General features: G+C 64.8%; 2 protein-coding genes across 4 annotated transcripts; both read right to left on the reverse strand.

Annotated features, from left to right (window-relative positions):
• Nucleotides 1–64: 64 nt before the first annotated feature.
• TGFBR3L (transforming growth factor beta receptor 3 like) lies at nucleotides 65–3,624 on the reverse strand. Its single transcript, XM_045042113.1, is given in 10 exon segments — nucleotides 65–241; nucleotides 516–573; nucleotides 682–823; nucleotides 938–1,096; nucleotides 1,200–1,326; nucleotides 1,915–2,238; nucleotides 2,322–2,469; nucleotides 2,471–2,981; nucleotides 3,300–3,500; nucleotides 3,609–3,624. Coding segments are annotated over 10 exon segments (1,863 nt in total).
• A 158-nt stretch (nucleotides 3,625–3,782) lies between these two features.
• Nucleotides 3,783–13,363, reverse strand: MAP2K7 (mitogen-activated protein kinase kinase 7). Of its 3 annotated transcripts, XM_011288743.4 has the most exons (12): nucleotides 13,151–13,360; nucleotides 11,403–11,450; nucleotides 8,373–8,514; nucleotides 8,121–8,187; nucleotides 7,892–8,005; nucleotides 7,696–7,815; nucleotides 7,436–7,543; nucleotides 7,167–7,346; nucleotides 6,983–7,063; nucleotides 6,733–6,875; nucleotides 6,099–6,144; nucleotides 3,783–5,980 (listed from the first exon to the last, which is right to left on the reverse strand). In XM_011288743.4, exons 1-12 carry the CDS (start codon nucleotides 13,272–13,274, stop codon nucleotides 5,846–5,848), a joined length of 1,308 nt encoding a protein of 435 aa, XP_011287045.1. In that variant the 5' UTR covers nucleotides 13,275–13,360; the 3' UTR covers nucleotides 3,783–5,845. The 3 variants fall into 3 exon arrangements, with proteins under 3 accessions (XP_011287045.1, XP_019672415.1, XP_011287047.1); XM_019816856.3 differs by lacking the exon at nucleotides 7,436–7,543 and having other exon boundaries at nucleotides 13,151–13,363; XM_011288745.4 differs by lacking the exon at nucleotides 11,403–11,450 and having other exon boundaries at nucleotides 13,151–13,358.
• Nucleotides 13,364–14,017: the final 654 nt, after the last annotated feature.

Raw genomic sequence — 14,017 nt, forward strand, 5'->3', positions numbered from 1 at the left:
CTGCCCCCTACACCTGCGCCAAGCGCACACGCAGACTTCAAACTCAGCAGGTCAGACCAGATGTTTATTTTGAGCCCAGGTGGGAGGGTGTGCGGAGCAGCGGGTCGGAGGCGGGAGGGTGCAGGACGCTGGGATGGCGGTCCCATCGGGTCAGAGGTCGACCTCGGCCGATCCAGTCCTGGCGGACCTGGTTCGAGGCGTGGCTGGTGTGTCTCAGGACCCCGCTGGGGGTGTGCCAGCCCTGGGGAGAGGCTACCCAGGCCGAACGAAGTAGAGGACACCCCCTTCCCAGCTGATCATCGGCCTCCTCCATCGATCTGTGTGCCGGAGTGAGGGCGGGTGTTGGGTCTGTCCGAGGTTTGAGGACCCCTTTTGTGACACAGGGCCCGAAGTTGGCCGTGGGTGACCCAGTGCCTGAGTTTGAATCCAGCTCCACCCAATTTTGTGACCTTCGACAACTTCAGAGAGTGTCTCATGTTTCTCATTTCTAATATGGGGTTTATGATAGGAGCTACCTGGAAGTTGTTGCCAGGATGAATGAAGTTAATAGGCGTGAAGCCTTCAGAACACTCCCTGGCACAAGGGAAAGCCTATGAAGAGTCATTCTCAGCACCCCCCTCTTCCAGCTGGCCCCACGTTACAGCCTCCCCCTACCCCCGTCGCCAAATTTACCTACCTCACTGGGGCCTCCTGGGCTGGGGGCCGCCGGCCGAGTCTCTCGGGAGGGCGCCGGGGGCTGGGGGTGCTGGAAAGGAGAGGCAGGCTCCAGAGCGGTAGGGGTTGCCGCTCATTGGGTCGGGCCAAGAGCGCCCCCTGGGGGCTGCTGCGGGCGTAGCGGAGGCGGGTCTAGGGCTGGTCCGGCCCCACCCGCTGGGTCGCGGAGCCCCGGGGTCCCGACTCGCTGGAATAGGCTGCGGGCCCCGGCGGAGGATGCTACCTGAACGCGCACAGACGAGGCCGAGGCCGGCAGCCAGCGCGGCGCCCAGCACGAAGGCCGCCACCACCAGCGCCACCACCGGCGCGGGCTCCAGGGCCGCCGGGGCCGGCGCAGGCGGCTCGGGGCGCACGGCTCGGCCGGGGACGCCCTTGGACGGCCCTGTGGGGAACACAACACGGAGACTGGGCTCGGGCCCCAGCTGTCCTTCCCACCCCCCTCCCCCGACCCCAAGGACCCGTGCGGAGGAGAACTGCGCGCTCACTGGGGGGTGGCCGCGGCACCGTGACCACGATGGGCTGCGTCAGCGTGTGCAGGTGGGGGCTGTCGGCACCCGGGCTCTCGCCGCTGCCGCTGCCGGAGCCCGCGCACGCCTCATCCCGAGGCAGACACTGTGGGCAGGAGGAGGCAAGGGATGGGGATGTCAGGCCCCAGGGTTCAGGGGCCTGTCCCCAGGGCCCCCAGGGCCCCCAAGAGATCTAAGTGTCCAGCTCTCTGTTGCAACCGGGAGGCGCACCAATAAGCCCCTGGAAACCCGACCCCCTGAGAGGTCCCCGAGCCCAGCGCCCAAGATGTACAAGCAGCCAGCCACCCGGCCTGAGGACTCCAAATTTCAGCCCCTCAAAGTCACACGACCCGATTCTCTGAGAACATTGGATAACCAGAAATTTGGCCCCTTAGCCGCCTTCTGCATACAGCCACCCAGCCCCTCCCAGAGCAAGCCCAGTGCTCCTCCCGCGCCCGCTGAGGAACCCTTGTGCAGAGACCCACAGGCCCCCCTCTCGGTCCTTGTGCCCAGCCACCAGACTGAGAGACCCAGTGACTATCCCCAGCCCCGAGGGGCCCTTGTCTCCAGGCTCCATAGCGTCGGCCCCCTAGATCCACAAACTCCGAGGGGCTCCTCCTTTAGAGGCCAGAGGGTCCATGCCCAACCCTCGACTGGCCCAGGCGCCCAGATTCCCGACCGGGTGCCCGCGCACCAGCGAGGGCGGGGGCAGCGTCAGAGGCGCGGGCGTCCGGCGGGCTCCCTGGAGGCGGCGGCAGCGACTCAGCTGGCAGTGCAGGAACTGCACCGAGGCGTTGAAGACCGGGCGCAGGCGGAAGCTGAAGCTGAAGCGCGCGGGACGGGCAGCACCCGGGAGCGGCGGCGGCGGCGGCGGCGGCGGGAAGACGACCGAGGAGTCGGCGGGGCAGCCCCCGCGCAGCAGCGCCAGGGCGGGCCCCGGGGCCGGCCGGGAGGACGGTGTCACTGAGCAGCGGTGCAGGACGAGGTCCCAGCGCGGAGAGGGACGGGCCAGGGCTGCCTAGGAGGCGGGGTCGCCATCAGCACCCGCCGCCCCGCATCAGGCCCGCCCCCCCCCCTCCCCGGCGCGCCCCGCGTCCACACCTGCACGAACACGCGGCTGTCGGCCGGGATCTCGAGCGGCCCCGCGCGGCGCGGGAAGGCGTCCTCCGCGTCGGACAGCTCCAGGCTGAAAAGGGGTCGGCGCAGCCAGGGCCCGGGCGCCGCCGGGAATGGGGGCGCTGGCGGGGAGAAAGGGCAGCCCGAAGGACGAGGCCGCGCTCTCCCTTAGACCCTCCAGGCGAGTGACCCAACCTCCCCGCCTCTGCCGCCTCGTTGGGAAAACGGGTGCTGTTTCCGTGAGGGGTGCACCCACGCCCCGCTCCTGGCTCACTGCTGGCAGAGTCGCTGTGTGTCCCCTGAAGACCCAGGGGCTGTCCACAGTCCAGCAACCAAGGCTGGGCGCAAAGCCACTCGCCTCTGCAGGAGACCCCCTTCCCAGGCCTCGATTTCTCCACCCAGAGCGGGCCAGGGAATCCCTGGCTGGGAAGTTGAGGGGTGCCTGATGGGGGGGGGGGCGGTCAACAACCCCAGGGGCCCAGGCTGCTCTGTGGGGGCAGCAGCTTTCAGGGAGGGTGCTGGCCCCACCCCTTCCTTTCCAAGGGTACTGTGACCAGTAGGGAGGGTGCTGTCCCCTTGCCCTTTGGCACAGCTGAAGCTCAGCCAGGCTGCGGGGGTCTCTGGCTTCTCCATTCGTCCAGGTTCCTCACCGAGAGCAGCAGTAGCAAAGGGTGGGGACACACAGACACGCGCGCCCTCTGCCTTGGGGAGGCACTCGGCCGGCATCCTTGTCAAGTGTTCTCATTCAGGACACCCCCCCCCCACCCCCGTTTCCTAAACGCATTTGAACGCTCCTCCCCTACAGCCATCGGCCTTAGCCTAACTGCCAGGGACTCTGAAGAAGTCGGGGGTCCAGGAGCATCTGGACACAGAGGCAGACCCCACCCGCTCCCCCAGGCAGGGATGAGAAAGGGCAGCACAGGGATGGCAGCGCGACAGGCCCCGTCCCCAGCCTCTACGTACCAGGTGGCCCCCTGGGTAAGGTGGAGACCCCCGAGAGCAGGGCCAGGAGCAGGAGTGCGGCACCTGGCATGCTGGACTGGCAGTCAGGTGTGCCCCAGCAGCCGAGGCGCCGGCGGGCGGCACCCAGGCCTGGCAGGTAGGCAGGCAGCCCTGTCCTTGGCTGAGCGGCCACCCCAGGAGGCAGGGCGCGGGGGCGGTGGACTGAAGGGTGTACATCAGAGCCAGCACCCAAGGCCTGCCGGGGATTAAGGGCTCCTCTCTGGCCAACCTGTGGCCATCGGGGTTGGGGGGGGGGGGGAGGTCCCTCACCCCGGTCGCTCGGCATCGGGCAGCTCACTACAAACACCGCCCTACCAGGCCCTGGCCCGGCTCCAGTCTCCCCTCCACGCAGAGGAAGGCACTACGCCCGCGGCCCCCCAGCTCAGGGCTCACAGCCCCCTCCCGCCCGGCCCTGCCGAGCTCTAGACACACAGAGACACGATGGAAGAAAAGGGAGGGGTTTTATTCTCAAGCGTCTAAGGATTTACAAACGAGGGCATTTCATTTTAAAAAGGGACAGGGGAATACTGGCGACCAGAGAAGGGGGCTGTGGGCCACCCCAGGCCCCTGCCCGCCCGCTCCACCCTCTGCCTGGTCAAGAGGGAGGGCTGGTGACCGGTGACGGAGGGCAGGCCAGGAAAGAGGCAGAGGGGAAGAGGTTCCCCCAGAACTCCCACTTAACACTGAAGGAGGGCAGGGGTGGGCAGACACACTCACAAAACAGAAAATAGTTAAATAAAAGTAAATCCAGGTGGCCGGCCTAGGGCCTGCGCTGGCCCTGGGACCAGCCATGGAACCTTCCGGCTACCCACAAAGGCCCCCCTGGCCGGGCCAGGCGAGGGAGCATGGGGGACCAGGCCTGTTGGCCCCCCACCCTGCGCCCATCCCCTCACAAAGGAGACCGGGGCGGGAGAAGGTGGCCGTTCCCCTCCCGGGGAGGGGGGGCAAAGAGCAGAGAACTTGCGTACTTTTAAACATGCGGCATTTCGTGAGTATGGACAGGAACAAGAGAATACAGGGATGCCTAGGTCTAGACTGCTTCAGCTACATCCGGCCAAGTTCCTCACCTTTGGTGTTGGTGGGTTTTTTGTTTTTTTTCATTTTGTTTTGTTTTGTTTCGTCGTCCACTTGGTTTGCATGCATCACCAACAAAAAGGAAACACACCCCCTCCCATTCCGGCTGCTGCACAGGGCTCGGGCGGACTGGCCAGCTCTGGGGGGGTCGAGGGGCGCTCAGGGGCACTACGAGGGCGTGACTGCCTGCACACGCCCAGCCCTCAGCCAGCCCCACCTCTGTCCCGTCACACGTCCTCGAACCCCCACGCTCACCACTTGCACCCTCAATCCCTGCCTCCCCGGGGCTCCACGGCCCCGCTTCTGCCACCGACTCCTTCCACCACCTCCCTGCCGCGGCAGCGCCTGCTGCCCTCGGCGTGCCCTGTGCCCGCCTTCCCTGAAGGCCACCCTGTGTGGCCGCGGCCCCTTGGGCTCCCTCCATGCCCCCTGAGGTCCTCAACTCACCCCCCAAGCTGTGGCCAGTCTCCAGCCCCGAGGGCTGGCCCCGAGGGAGGAGGAACGCCCCCAGAGCCCACCTTTGGGGCTTGGCCCCCAGCCCCAGACGCCCGTGCCCACAGGCGGTCAGGGGCTCCACCGCAAGCAGCTAAACATGACTTTGGTAAAAGTTTCTGAAGGTACCGACAAACCCCGTGAGAACAAGCTCTTCTCCCCCCACCCCCCAAACACCCCACCAAGTACAATAAAATACAATAAACTCCAAAAAGGACCCCCTGAGATCAAAGAGAGACAGAGAAAGACAGAGAGAGAGAGAAAGAGAGAGAGAGAGAGAGAGAGAGAAAGACCAGCCCAGGTCCAGCTGTAGTCATAACGCCCAGCCCGCCTTCCTGGGGCGAAGACACCAGCCGACCGACTCGCCGTTGCTGGAGACCTAAGTGGACCCAGGGGTCCCCCCCCTCACCCCTGGGGGTGGCAGAGCCCAAATCTGGGCCAGGAGAGAGGCAGAGGCAGGGAAGGAGGTGGGGAAAGCCAGAGAGGTAGACAAGGGATGAGAGAGAGGGGACAGACACAAGGAACGTGTTCGCAGAGGGGAGGCAGAGGGGACAACACACAGCGGGTGGGGTGGGGAGGGAAGGGGCAGGACGGGCGGCTCTCTCCCGGGCCCTGGGGGCCGCCCCAGCCCAGAGGTTACGACTGAATAAATAGCGAGTCTGCTCGTGGCCTGCTGTCTTCCGTTCACAGTGTCTGTCAGGGGGACGCGCACGGCCGGCTGACCCCGGGACGGGAAGGGCTGGGGCCTGGCGAGCCCGTCTGTCCACAGCTGGTGGGCAGGGAGTCGGGGGTGGGTCGGCGCCCCCTACTTTCTGTCCTCAGCCCTCAGCAGCCATCCAGATCCCAGGTCTCCCCTGGCGGGCAGCTGGGTGGCCAGGTGGGGAAGGGGGGGCCTGTGGCCATGCCCCCGGCCCCCGGTGGGGCTGGCCGCCACCACGTGGCTACCTGAAGAAGGGCAGGTGGTGCTGGCTCAGGACTCCGCTAGTCCTCGGTGACTCGGTCTTCGCCATGACATCCTTGAACCAGGATGCCACGTCTACCTCCAGCATCTCGTAGCGCTTGATGAAACTGTGTTCCTGTGGGCCCGAGGGGTAGGGCTTAGGACCAGGGAGGAGCCCCAGCGGGGAAACAGGCCCCTGGATGTCCAGATGGGGTCGGGGGGGGGGGGGGGAGGCAGGGGCCCCAGATACTCACAAGTAGCTTATTATACTTTGGTCTCTTCCTGTGATCCTTAGTAAGGCTAACAGAGAAGAGGGACGAAACAGAAATCAGAGCTTGGGAAGCGGGGCCTGGCTGTCCCGGGGACACAACTGTCCTCCCTCTGAGACAGCGGTCTTCAGAATCTGGAGGGAAGCGGCTGCTGTGTTCACAGCCCTGTGCGCTGGCTGAGAAGCCAGAGGACCCAGGGCCTGCACAAATCCCACCTGCGGCGGAAGCCCCACCTGGGCTGGGAGGGGCCCACGGGAGAGGTGGACCGGGGCTCTCCCGCACGACGATCAAATGGGGACACCACGCGGGCATCATTCTGCTTGTCGCCGCGGGACACACAGACCCCTAGGCCCCGGGGCACATCGGCTTGTTCACAACCTCCTGTGGCCAAGCCCGAGGGCCATCCTGCCAGTGGCCCACAGGGCCAACTCGGGCCTCGGGTTCCAGCTGCCGCCCACATCCCCGCCCCGACTGCAGCCTTCTCGCCCACAGCTGCCCCCACCCCCCGCCAGCCCCAAATCTCCCTGGCTGTTCTGAGCGCAGGGCCACACCTGACCCCGCCCTGCCTCCCAGAGCACAGCACTGGGGGGGGGGGGGGGGGGGGAGGGGGCCTCCTCACCAGTCTTTGACGAAGGACTGAAAGTCCCCCGAGAAGCCCATGTGACCGGGCAAGAGCGGGGGCTCTTCCTGCAGGACTTTGGTGAGGACCTCAAAGTCTGTCTTGCAGTTCTTGTAGGGAAACTGTCCCGTCGCCAGCTCCACCTAGGAGAGAAGCAGGCGGGCTGGGTGGGCCGAGGACTGGTCCCCGCCCTCCCTTACCGCCCTCGTCTGTATCCCAAGAAGACGCTGGCAGGGGCCCCGCAACTCACCAAGGAGATGCCAAGGCTCCACACATCGGCCCGGATGTCGTAGTCTGGCTTGGTGGGGTCCGGAGGGTCTATGCGCTCAGGCTGCCGGTGGGAGAAGGGGACGATGTACCCCCAGGGCCGCGGCAGGCGTGCCGCCCAGATCCCCACGCTCGCCCGCCGGGGCGCCGCCGGACCCCCCACTCACTGCCATGTAGGCGGCACAGCCCGCGCTGCGCGTCTTGGCCTTGGAATCGACGAGACGGCCGCTGATGCCGAAGTCGCAGAGCTTGATCTGGCCCCGCTCGTCCAGCAGGATGTTGGAGGGCTTGACGTCACGGTGGATCACGCCGTGCTTCTCCTTCAGGTAGTACAGCGCCTTCACGATCTGCGGCGAGGACAGCGGAGGGCACCCGTGATGGGAGGATGGGGGCCCAGGGGCCACCCGCCCGGCCGCACCCCTGTCGGGCTGCTCACCGCCACCGTCATCTTGCCCAGGATCCGCTCGGGAATGGGGCCCTGCACCCGCTTCTTGAGCTTCTCGGCGCACGTGCCCATGAGCTCCATGGCGATGAAAACATCCGTCTGTGGGGGCGGCACGTGCCGGCTCGGGGGGCAGCCGCACCCTCCGGCCCACCCCACACAGACCAGCAGCAGGGGGCACACCCGGAGATCAGCAAGGACACCTGGGGAGCCCACCAGAGCCCACCTGGGGAACACCAGAGGCCTGGACTCACATTAGTGATGAAGGTCCCGAAGCACTGCACGATGTAGGGGCAGTCATGGCTCTTGAGGACCACATCCAGGTCCATGAGGATCCGCTTGTTCTCCTCCTTGTTCCCCGAGCGCCGCATTTGCTGCACGGGACGGCCGGGGAGCCTTAGTGCCCGGTCTCGGGGCGGGGCGCCCGCTGGGGACGGGGGCGGGGCTCACCTTGACGGCAATGACATGGCCCGTCTTCCTGAAGCGCATCTTCCACACCTGGCCGCAAGTGCCGCTGCCCATCTCGCCCAGGTTCTCCAGATCGTGGATTTCTGCCTGGTACCGCTGTCGAGGACAGCCAGAGCTGGAGGCTCTGCCGGGTCCCCGCCTGCCCCCGACAAAGACCTAGCCCCACCACGTGTCCTGCCCGCCCCCCCCAGGGGTCAGGGCGAGGTGGTACCTGGCCCCCGATGGTTAGGTAGCCCGTCTGCTTCATGATCTCCTGTAGCTTCTGGTCAATTTCGATGCTGAGGGAACAGGGAGGAGGTCCCGGTGGAGGAGGGTCCCAACCAAACTGAGGCCACCCCAGTCCCCGTCACACAGGGGTTCCCCACAGATTTCACCCCCCTCCTCCCTGGGGCGGGCAAAGCGGCCTCCCCACACTGACCTCCTGACCCCCGCACTGGCCAGCTGGCCCCATCCGACAGCTCACCTCTCCATGCTGCGGGGTGTGAACAAGGTTGACGGAAGCCCCAGCATGTGGCGGGGCCGGGCAGGGGGTGTGGGGTGCTGTGGGGAGCTCTCGGAGGACGGTGAGCGGCTGCCCCCATCATTGGCCAGCGGGAGCTGCAGGGCTGGGGAGGGGGGGGGTGAGAGCCAGGGGTGAGAGGGGTTAGCTGGCACTGTGGGGTCTTCGGGGGACTCCGGTCTTCCCCTCCCTGGCATCAGGTAGGCCAACACAGACATGGGCTGGAGGAGCTAAGGTCTCCCTCCCACCCCCAACCACTCTCAGGGTGCCTTCTCCTGCCCCCCTGACCTGGAAGAAGATGGAGTGGGCTGGCAGGGAGGGGTGGTCCCCAGAGGCTGAGGGATTGTCCCCAAGTCTATGCTGACACAGGATCAAGGCCCAGAGGCTGACGGCACCCTTCAGCCAGGCAGTCTTCCTTATGTGTCCCTTTCTGCCCCACCTCTGCCCAGGAGCAGGCCCAGGGCCACGGTGCCCACGCTCCGGACCACGTGAGGAAGGAACGCCCGCCAGGATCAGCCTGGGCTCTGGCCCTGTTGGGAGCACTGCACGTGGCTGCCCAATAAGAATCAAGCAGACCACCCCAGGGAGACAATGAGCGAGGGACGCAAGCTTCCAGCTGCCTTGCCGCACATTCTGTTCCAGGGTCAGGGAGGGCCATCCTCTAGCCAGCAGGCTCGTTTCTGAGCCTCCCAGCTCGGCCTACAAAGCTGGGGCCAACGGGCGGGGGCAGGACCCCAGGCTGGGCCTGTGTCCTTTGGGTGAGGGGCTCCGGGCGGCACAGCCCCTCCAAGGGCTGGTGGGACGGGAGGTGGGGCACGGGCCAGGCAGTGGGGTTTGGTTCTTCTCAGCAGCCTGCATGCGGACAGCTTGGGCATGCTACAGGCAGGCAGGCAGGCAGCGGGCAGGCAGCGGTCACCCCAGGATGGGCAGGCGGCATTCGGGGATCGGGAGGGCAGGAGACAGACAGACAAATGGGAGCCAAGACTTGGAGCCCAGCTGCCCAGAGGGGGCGCTGCAGAGACAGGCCAGACAGGGGCCCGGGACAGGACAGGAGGTTCTCGGAGTGGCTAGAATCCTCCCTGGCTGGGCTGGCAATAGGGTCGAGGAGCAGAGACCGGTGTGGTCCCTGGAGAAGACACATGACCCTCCACTCAACCCTCATGCCCCCAGAGTCCCTGGAAGTGCTCCAGAAGGGGTCCCTAGCTGGGTAGGGCACTGGCTCCACGAGCTAAGGGGCCAGAAGAGGACGTTTCGTGGAGAACGGCCAGGAGGCCTGGGGCCTGCCGCTCTGCCCCTGGCCTCCCCCCCGCACCCCACCTACACCTCCTGCCACGGCCCACCCCTTCCTCCTCCAGTTCTGTAAGCACCTGGTGATGTGGGCCCAGTGACCAACGTACAGAGACAAATATGCCTGAATTGCTGGCATGTGGGCACTTTCCCTGCCTTGCCAGCCTGGGACCCTGACCACATCTAGAGTGAGGGGGCAGGCATGTGACCCTTGCCTACAATTGAAAATGGGATGCGGGTCTTGCTAAGGGCTGGTAAGAGCAAAGGAAAGGCCCGGGGGACCAGTGCCCATCAGCCTGCACTGGCCTGGGGGCCTGACCTCCTGGGCCCCCTCCCTGCTGTTCCAGCCCCTTGCTTTGTAATCCCCTGCTTCATTACACGGCCATGGCCAGAGGCAGAATCCTCATCCCTCCCTCCCTGGCCCAACCACCTCAGGGACACTCGAGGGCCCCCCATGCTGTCCCTGTACCTGGGCTCTCTGGAGACACTGCCAGGCTCTCACCCCCTGGAGGATATCTGGGCCCCCTTTCTGCCCTACACTGTCAGGTGTGTGGGGTGAGGACCACACCCTACCCTCTCTGTACTTCTCAGGGGGGTGCAGACGCTTCCTGGGGTCCTTCAGACTGAAGCATGGTGGAGATTTGAGTGGGGCCAGTGTGGGGTGACTAAGGTGGGGGGAAAGGGGCAGATACACAAAGGCCCTGAAAACAGAGGTCACAGAGGTGGGGACAGGCCACGCGGCAGGTCAGGAGGGCACAGTGAGAGCAAGAGGCTGAAAGAGAGAGAAAGAGAGAATGAGACAGAACAAGAGAGGGCATGAAAGCACATGGCCAACAGGAGCCACAGATGTACTAGGCTGCCAGCCCAACACGTGCACGCACGTGCACGCGCGCGCACACACACACACACACACACACACACACACACACACACCCCACACGCGTCTGCTCCCAGACCCACCGGCAACTGCACTCAGGCCTCAGCTGGCTGCCTTCTCTACCTTCCTTCACATGCTCCCCACCTCCCATGAGACTGCGCTCAGATCGCAGCTTCTCCAGAGGCTTCCCCAACTGGGCCCCCGCTGCAGAACCCCAACCCAGCTCTACTCTGCCTTTTCTGCAAGGCATCACCGCTTTCTCCACTTCTCCCAGACCAGGAGGATGCTCCCTGTCAGGGAGCGTCAGCCGCAGAAGGAAGGGGCCTTGGTCCATATTCTGTCTGCCGCCGTGTCCCTAGCACCTAAAACAGACACGGAACGTGGCAGGCAATACATGTTCGCCGTACTGTCGGAACGGACCAACAGATGTAGCCCGATGGCCTTGGCCCCGCTTTCCCTCTTTCCCTCACGTGCGCGCGCGCGCACACACACACACACACACACACACACACACACACACACACGTGATCTCTCACGGGTGGCAGACTCCTGGCCGGTGAAGGAGCCCATTTCCTCTTCAGGGGAGTCCAAACCTGAGCTCACCAGGAAGGGAGGAGCGGAAGGTGAGAGAACACAGAAGAGGCCAAGTGGGCCGAACATCACTGATCACGGATCGGGTGGAAGGACAGAGAGTAAGAGTGACAGGCGCGGGCACGCACACACACACCGCACACACAGCATGGGGCGATGGGGGAGGGCATTCTGCGGCCGGGGCAGCGGTTAGGTCAATGGTGCAGATGTCCAAGCGGCAATGATAAAAAGGCTGGTACCTGCTCGTTGGGACGGGGCAGGAGCAGGGCTTAGAGTGATCACAATAACTGGATGGGGAAAAGGAAGAAAAAAAACAACACCACGATAAATCACAACAGAAACAACTGATTTGTCCAAAAGAAAAGAAATCAAATCATAACAAGGAAGAGGGGGAGGCGCGAGGCACCAAAGTGCAGAGACGGGTAGAAACCACAGAGATGGGAGGACCAGGAGGATGGGATGGAGCTGACACAGACACAGACGCCTGGAGGGGGCTCCTCGGGGGCCTGCCCACCACGGGCCTCACCGTACCACACTCTGCACCTGGGACAGCCACCCCGTAAGGCACCGCAGGCCCCATGCCCAGCCCTGTCTCATCCAAGCTGGGGCTGCGGGAGGCAGCATCGCAGACCCCAGCAGGGACCCTCCGGTGTCGGGAGGGTATCTGCCCAGGGAGGAGCCCACACTACCCCAGGTCAGAAGAGGAAGGGAGGAGTGGACTGCACACAGGGTTGGTGGGGGCACTCAGGCTGTGAAGGTCAGGCTGGATGAGCAGGGAGAGACTGGAATACCCCGATGTGGGCGCATGTCCCCCTCCTATCAGGATGACCCCACAGGGAGCTGCATAAGCTACATGAATCGCGGAAGAATCACAAAGGAGGGTCAGGTGTTAGCTCAAGAGAGCAAGGTGCTCCTCATCAGGTCTGGGGAGAGGGTGAAGGCCTCATGCCCTCCAGCTGAGAGATTTGGGGAAGGGGTTCTGTGGGACAAAACAAAGAGACTAGACAGTGGTAGTGTCATGGCAATCCCTGGCCAGGTGTTGAGTGCCGGGGAGGGGCAGCTTTTGACTCCAAACAATAAGACGCCAGGCAGGTAGTCACAGAGACGGTGGGATCAGAAGTGAGGTGTACACGGGCTGGGATAGCACCACACTGGCCTCAGGTATCCCTAGGCCAGGTGAATGTGGGTGTGCAGGAAGTCACTTGAGTCCAGGTGACAACGTTGCCAGGCTGGAAGCTGGGTGTGTATTTTCGGAGAGGCCAGACAGTCGCCAAGATGAAGTAGGAGGGGGCCTGGTGTATGTGGGTAGGGTGTGTGCGGGAGGGGGTCTGCGAGGCCGAAGGACAAGGTCCCAGCCTAGTAAAAAGGGATCACCAGACACAGTCACAGAAAAGGAGGTCAGAGGAATAGGGGGTTATATGTGGTCAAATAATCTCAGGTGTCAGCCGGGCCAGGTGTGCGTGTATGAATGCGAGTGGACCATCCACTGAACCATATGACAAGGACCCAGGTGCAGAGGTTGGGAGAAGGGGCCCCCTGCCAGTCACTGAGATGGCAGGCGTGAAATCATCTGGTCGGAAGGGACGTGCACATGTTTGCGGGGGATCTGGATGTGGTCACAGTCGCTCGGATTAAGGGGAGCCCGGCTCCTAGAGTAGGTGACGATGACACGGGCTCCGAGGATCACGGTGAGGGGGCGGGTCATCAGATGGGGAGGCCTTGCCCTAGGGCCGGGTGACTAGGCTCATAGGCCCCGTAAGGGGGATCCCCCTAGGCTGGGGGGAGGGCCTCCCGGGAGCCCGCCGGCCCCACGCCCCCCTGGGTCACCGTGACCCTCTCCCCGCGAGCCGACAGCAGGGGGTATAGGGTGGAGAGAAGGAGGAGCAAGAGCGCCCCGGAAGCGAGGGCGGGGCCTGACGGCGGGGGCGGGGCTTCCCGCGGCGCGCGCCCCGCCCGCCCGCCCCCTCCCCCACGCCGCCGTGCTTACTGGGCCTGGGCCGCTGGGGGCTGATATCCAGGTTGAGGTCGATCCTCCGCCGGGCCTCGCGGTTCTCCTGCTTCAGCTTTGCTTCCAGGCGGGACAGCTTCTGCTCCAGGGAGGACGCCGCCATCTTCCCCGCCGCCGCCGCGCACCGCCCGGCCGCCCGTCAGTCCGGCAGACAAACACCGCACTGCGCCTGCGCTTGGATGACCCCGCCGAGCCGCCGTCTCTCCCTGCACGGCGCATGTCCGCGGCGCGCACTCGCCCGTCCCTCGTGCTAACCTCCGCGCATGCGTGCTTCTTCCCGGCCGGAGAGATGACGCCACCTAGAGTTCGCGTCGGGCAACGTGCAAAGCCGCTCATCGTGATGCGCATGCGCGGACTCGGAGCCCTTTCTCGAGAGGCACTGCGTTGAAATCCATTCACGGTTCTGCGGACCGCGGCAGGCGGGGAGAGCGGCGCGCCTGCGTGCAGAGGGGTAGACGCAATCCCGCGCTTTGCCTTTGCTGCGCATGCGCAACCTTGGTTCTTTCCGCGGCCGCTGTTGCTGGGAGTAGCTCTTGCTATGTGTCCTCAGCCTCGTTTTCGCTGTTCCCCGCCCGGCCTGTTCTCTGGCACCCACGCTCCCTCAGGACTGCCTTTCTCTTACGGGACAGTGTTTCATTAGGATCGCTGTTATGCCTAATTGCTGCCTCCTCCCCATAATTAGGCACCCGTGGGGAGCCCTTTCTATTTCAGCAAACTCGGGGGTGGCTAAGGACCGGCGGGAGGGACGGGGTAGGGCTCGGGTCACTGTAGCGGCCTTAGGAGTCCAGCGGCATGACCCCTGACCTCGACCACAGGGCCAGGGTCATGGCCAGAGAGTTCCAGGCC

The sequence above is a fragment of the Felis catus genome, chromosome A2, assembly GCF_018350175.1.
Source record: "Felis catus isolate Fca126 chromosome A2, F.catus_Fca126_mat1.0, whole genome shotgun sequence".
Lineage (NCBI taxonomy): Eukaryota > Metazoa > Chordata > Mammalia > Carnivora > Felidae > Felis > Felis catus.

Coding starts and splice junctions, on each gene's coding strand:
- MAP2K7 (XM_011288743.4), bottom strand. CDS start 13,274: ATGGCGGCGTCCTCCCTGGAGCAGAAGCTGTCCCGCCTGGAAGCAAAG. Junction 7,544..7,695: donor TCGGGACCTTCATCACTAAT/GTGAGTCCAGGC, acceptor CCGCCCCCACAG/ACGGATGTTTTCATCGCCAT. Junction 6,145..6,732: donor CAGTCCTTCGTCAAAGACTG/GTGAGGAGGCCC, acceptor CTTCTCTGTTAG/CCTTACTAAGGATCACAGGA.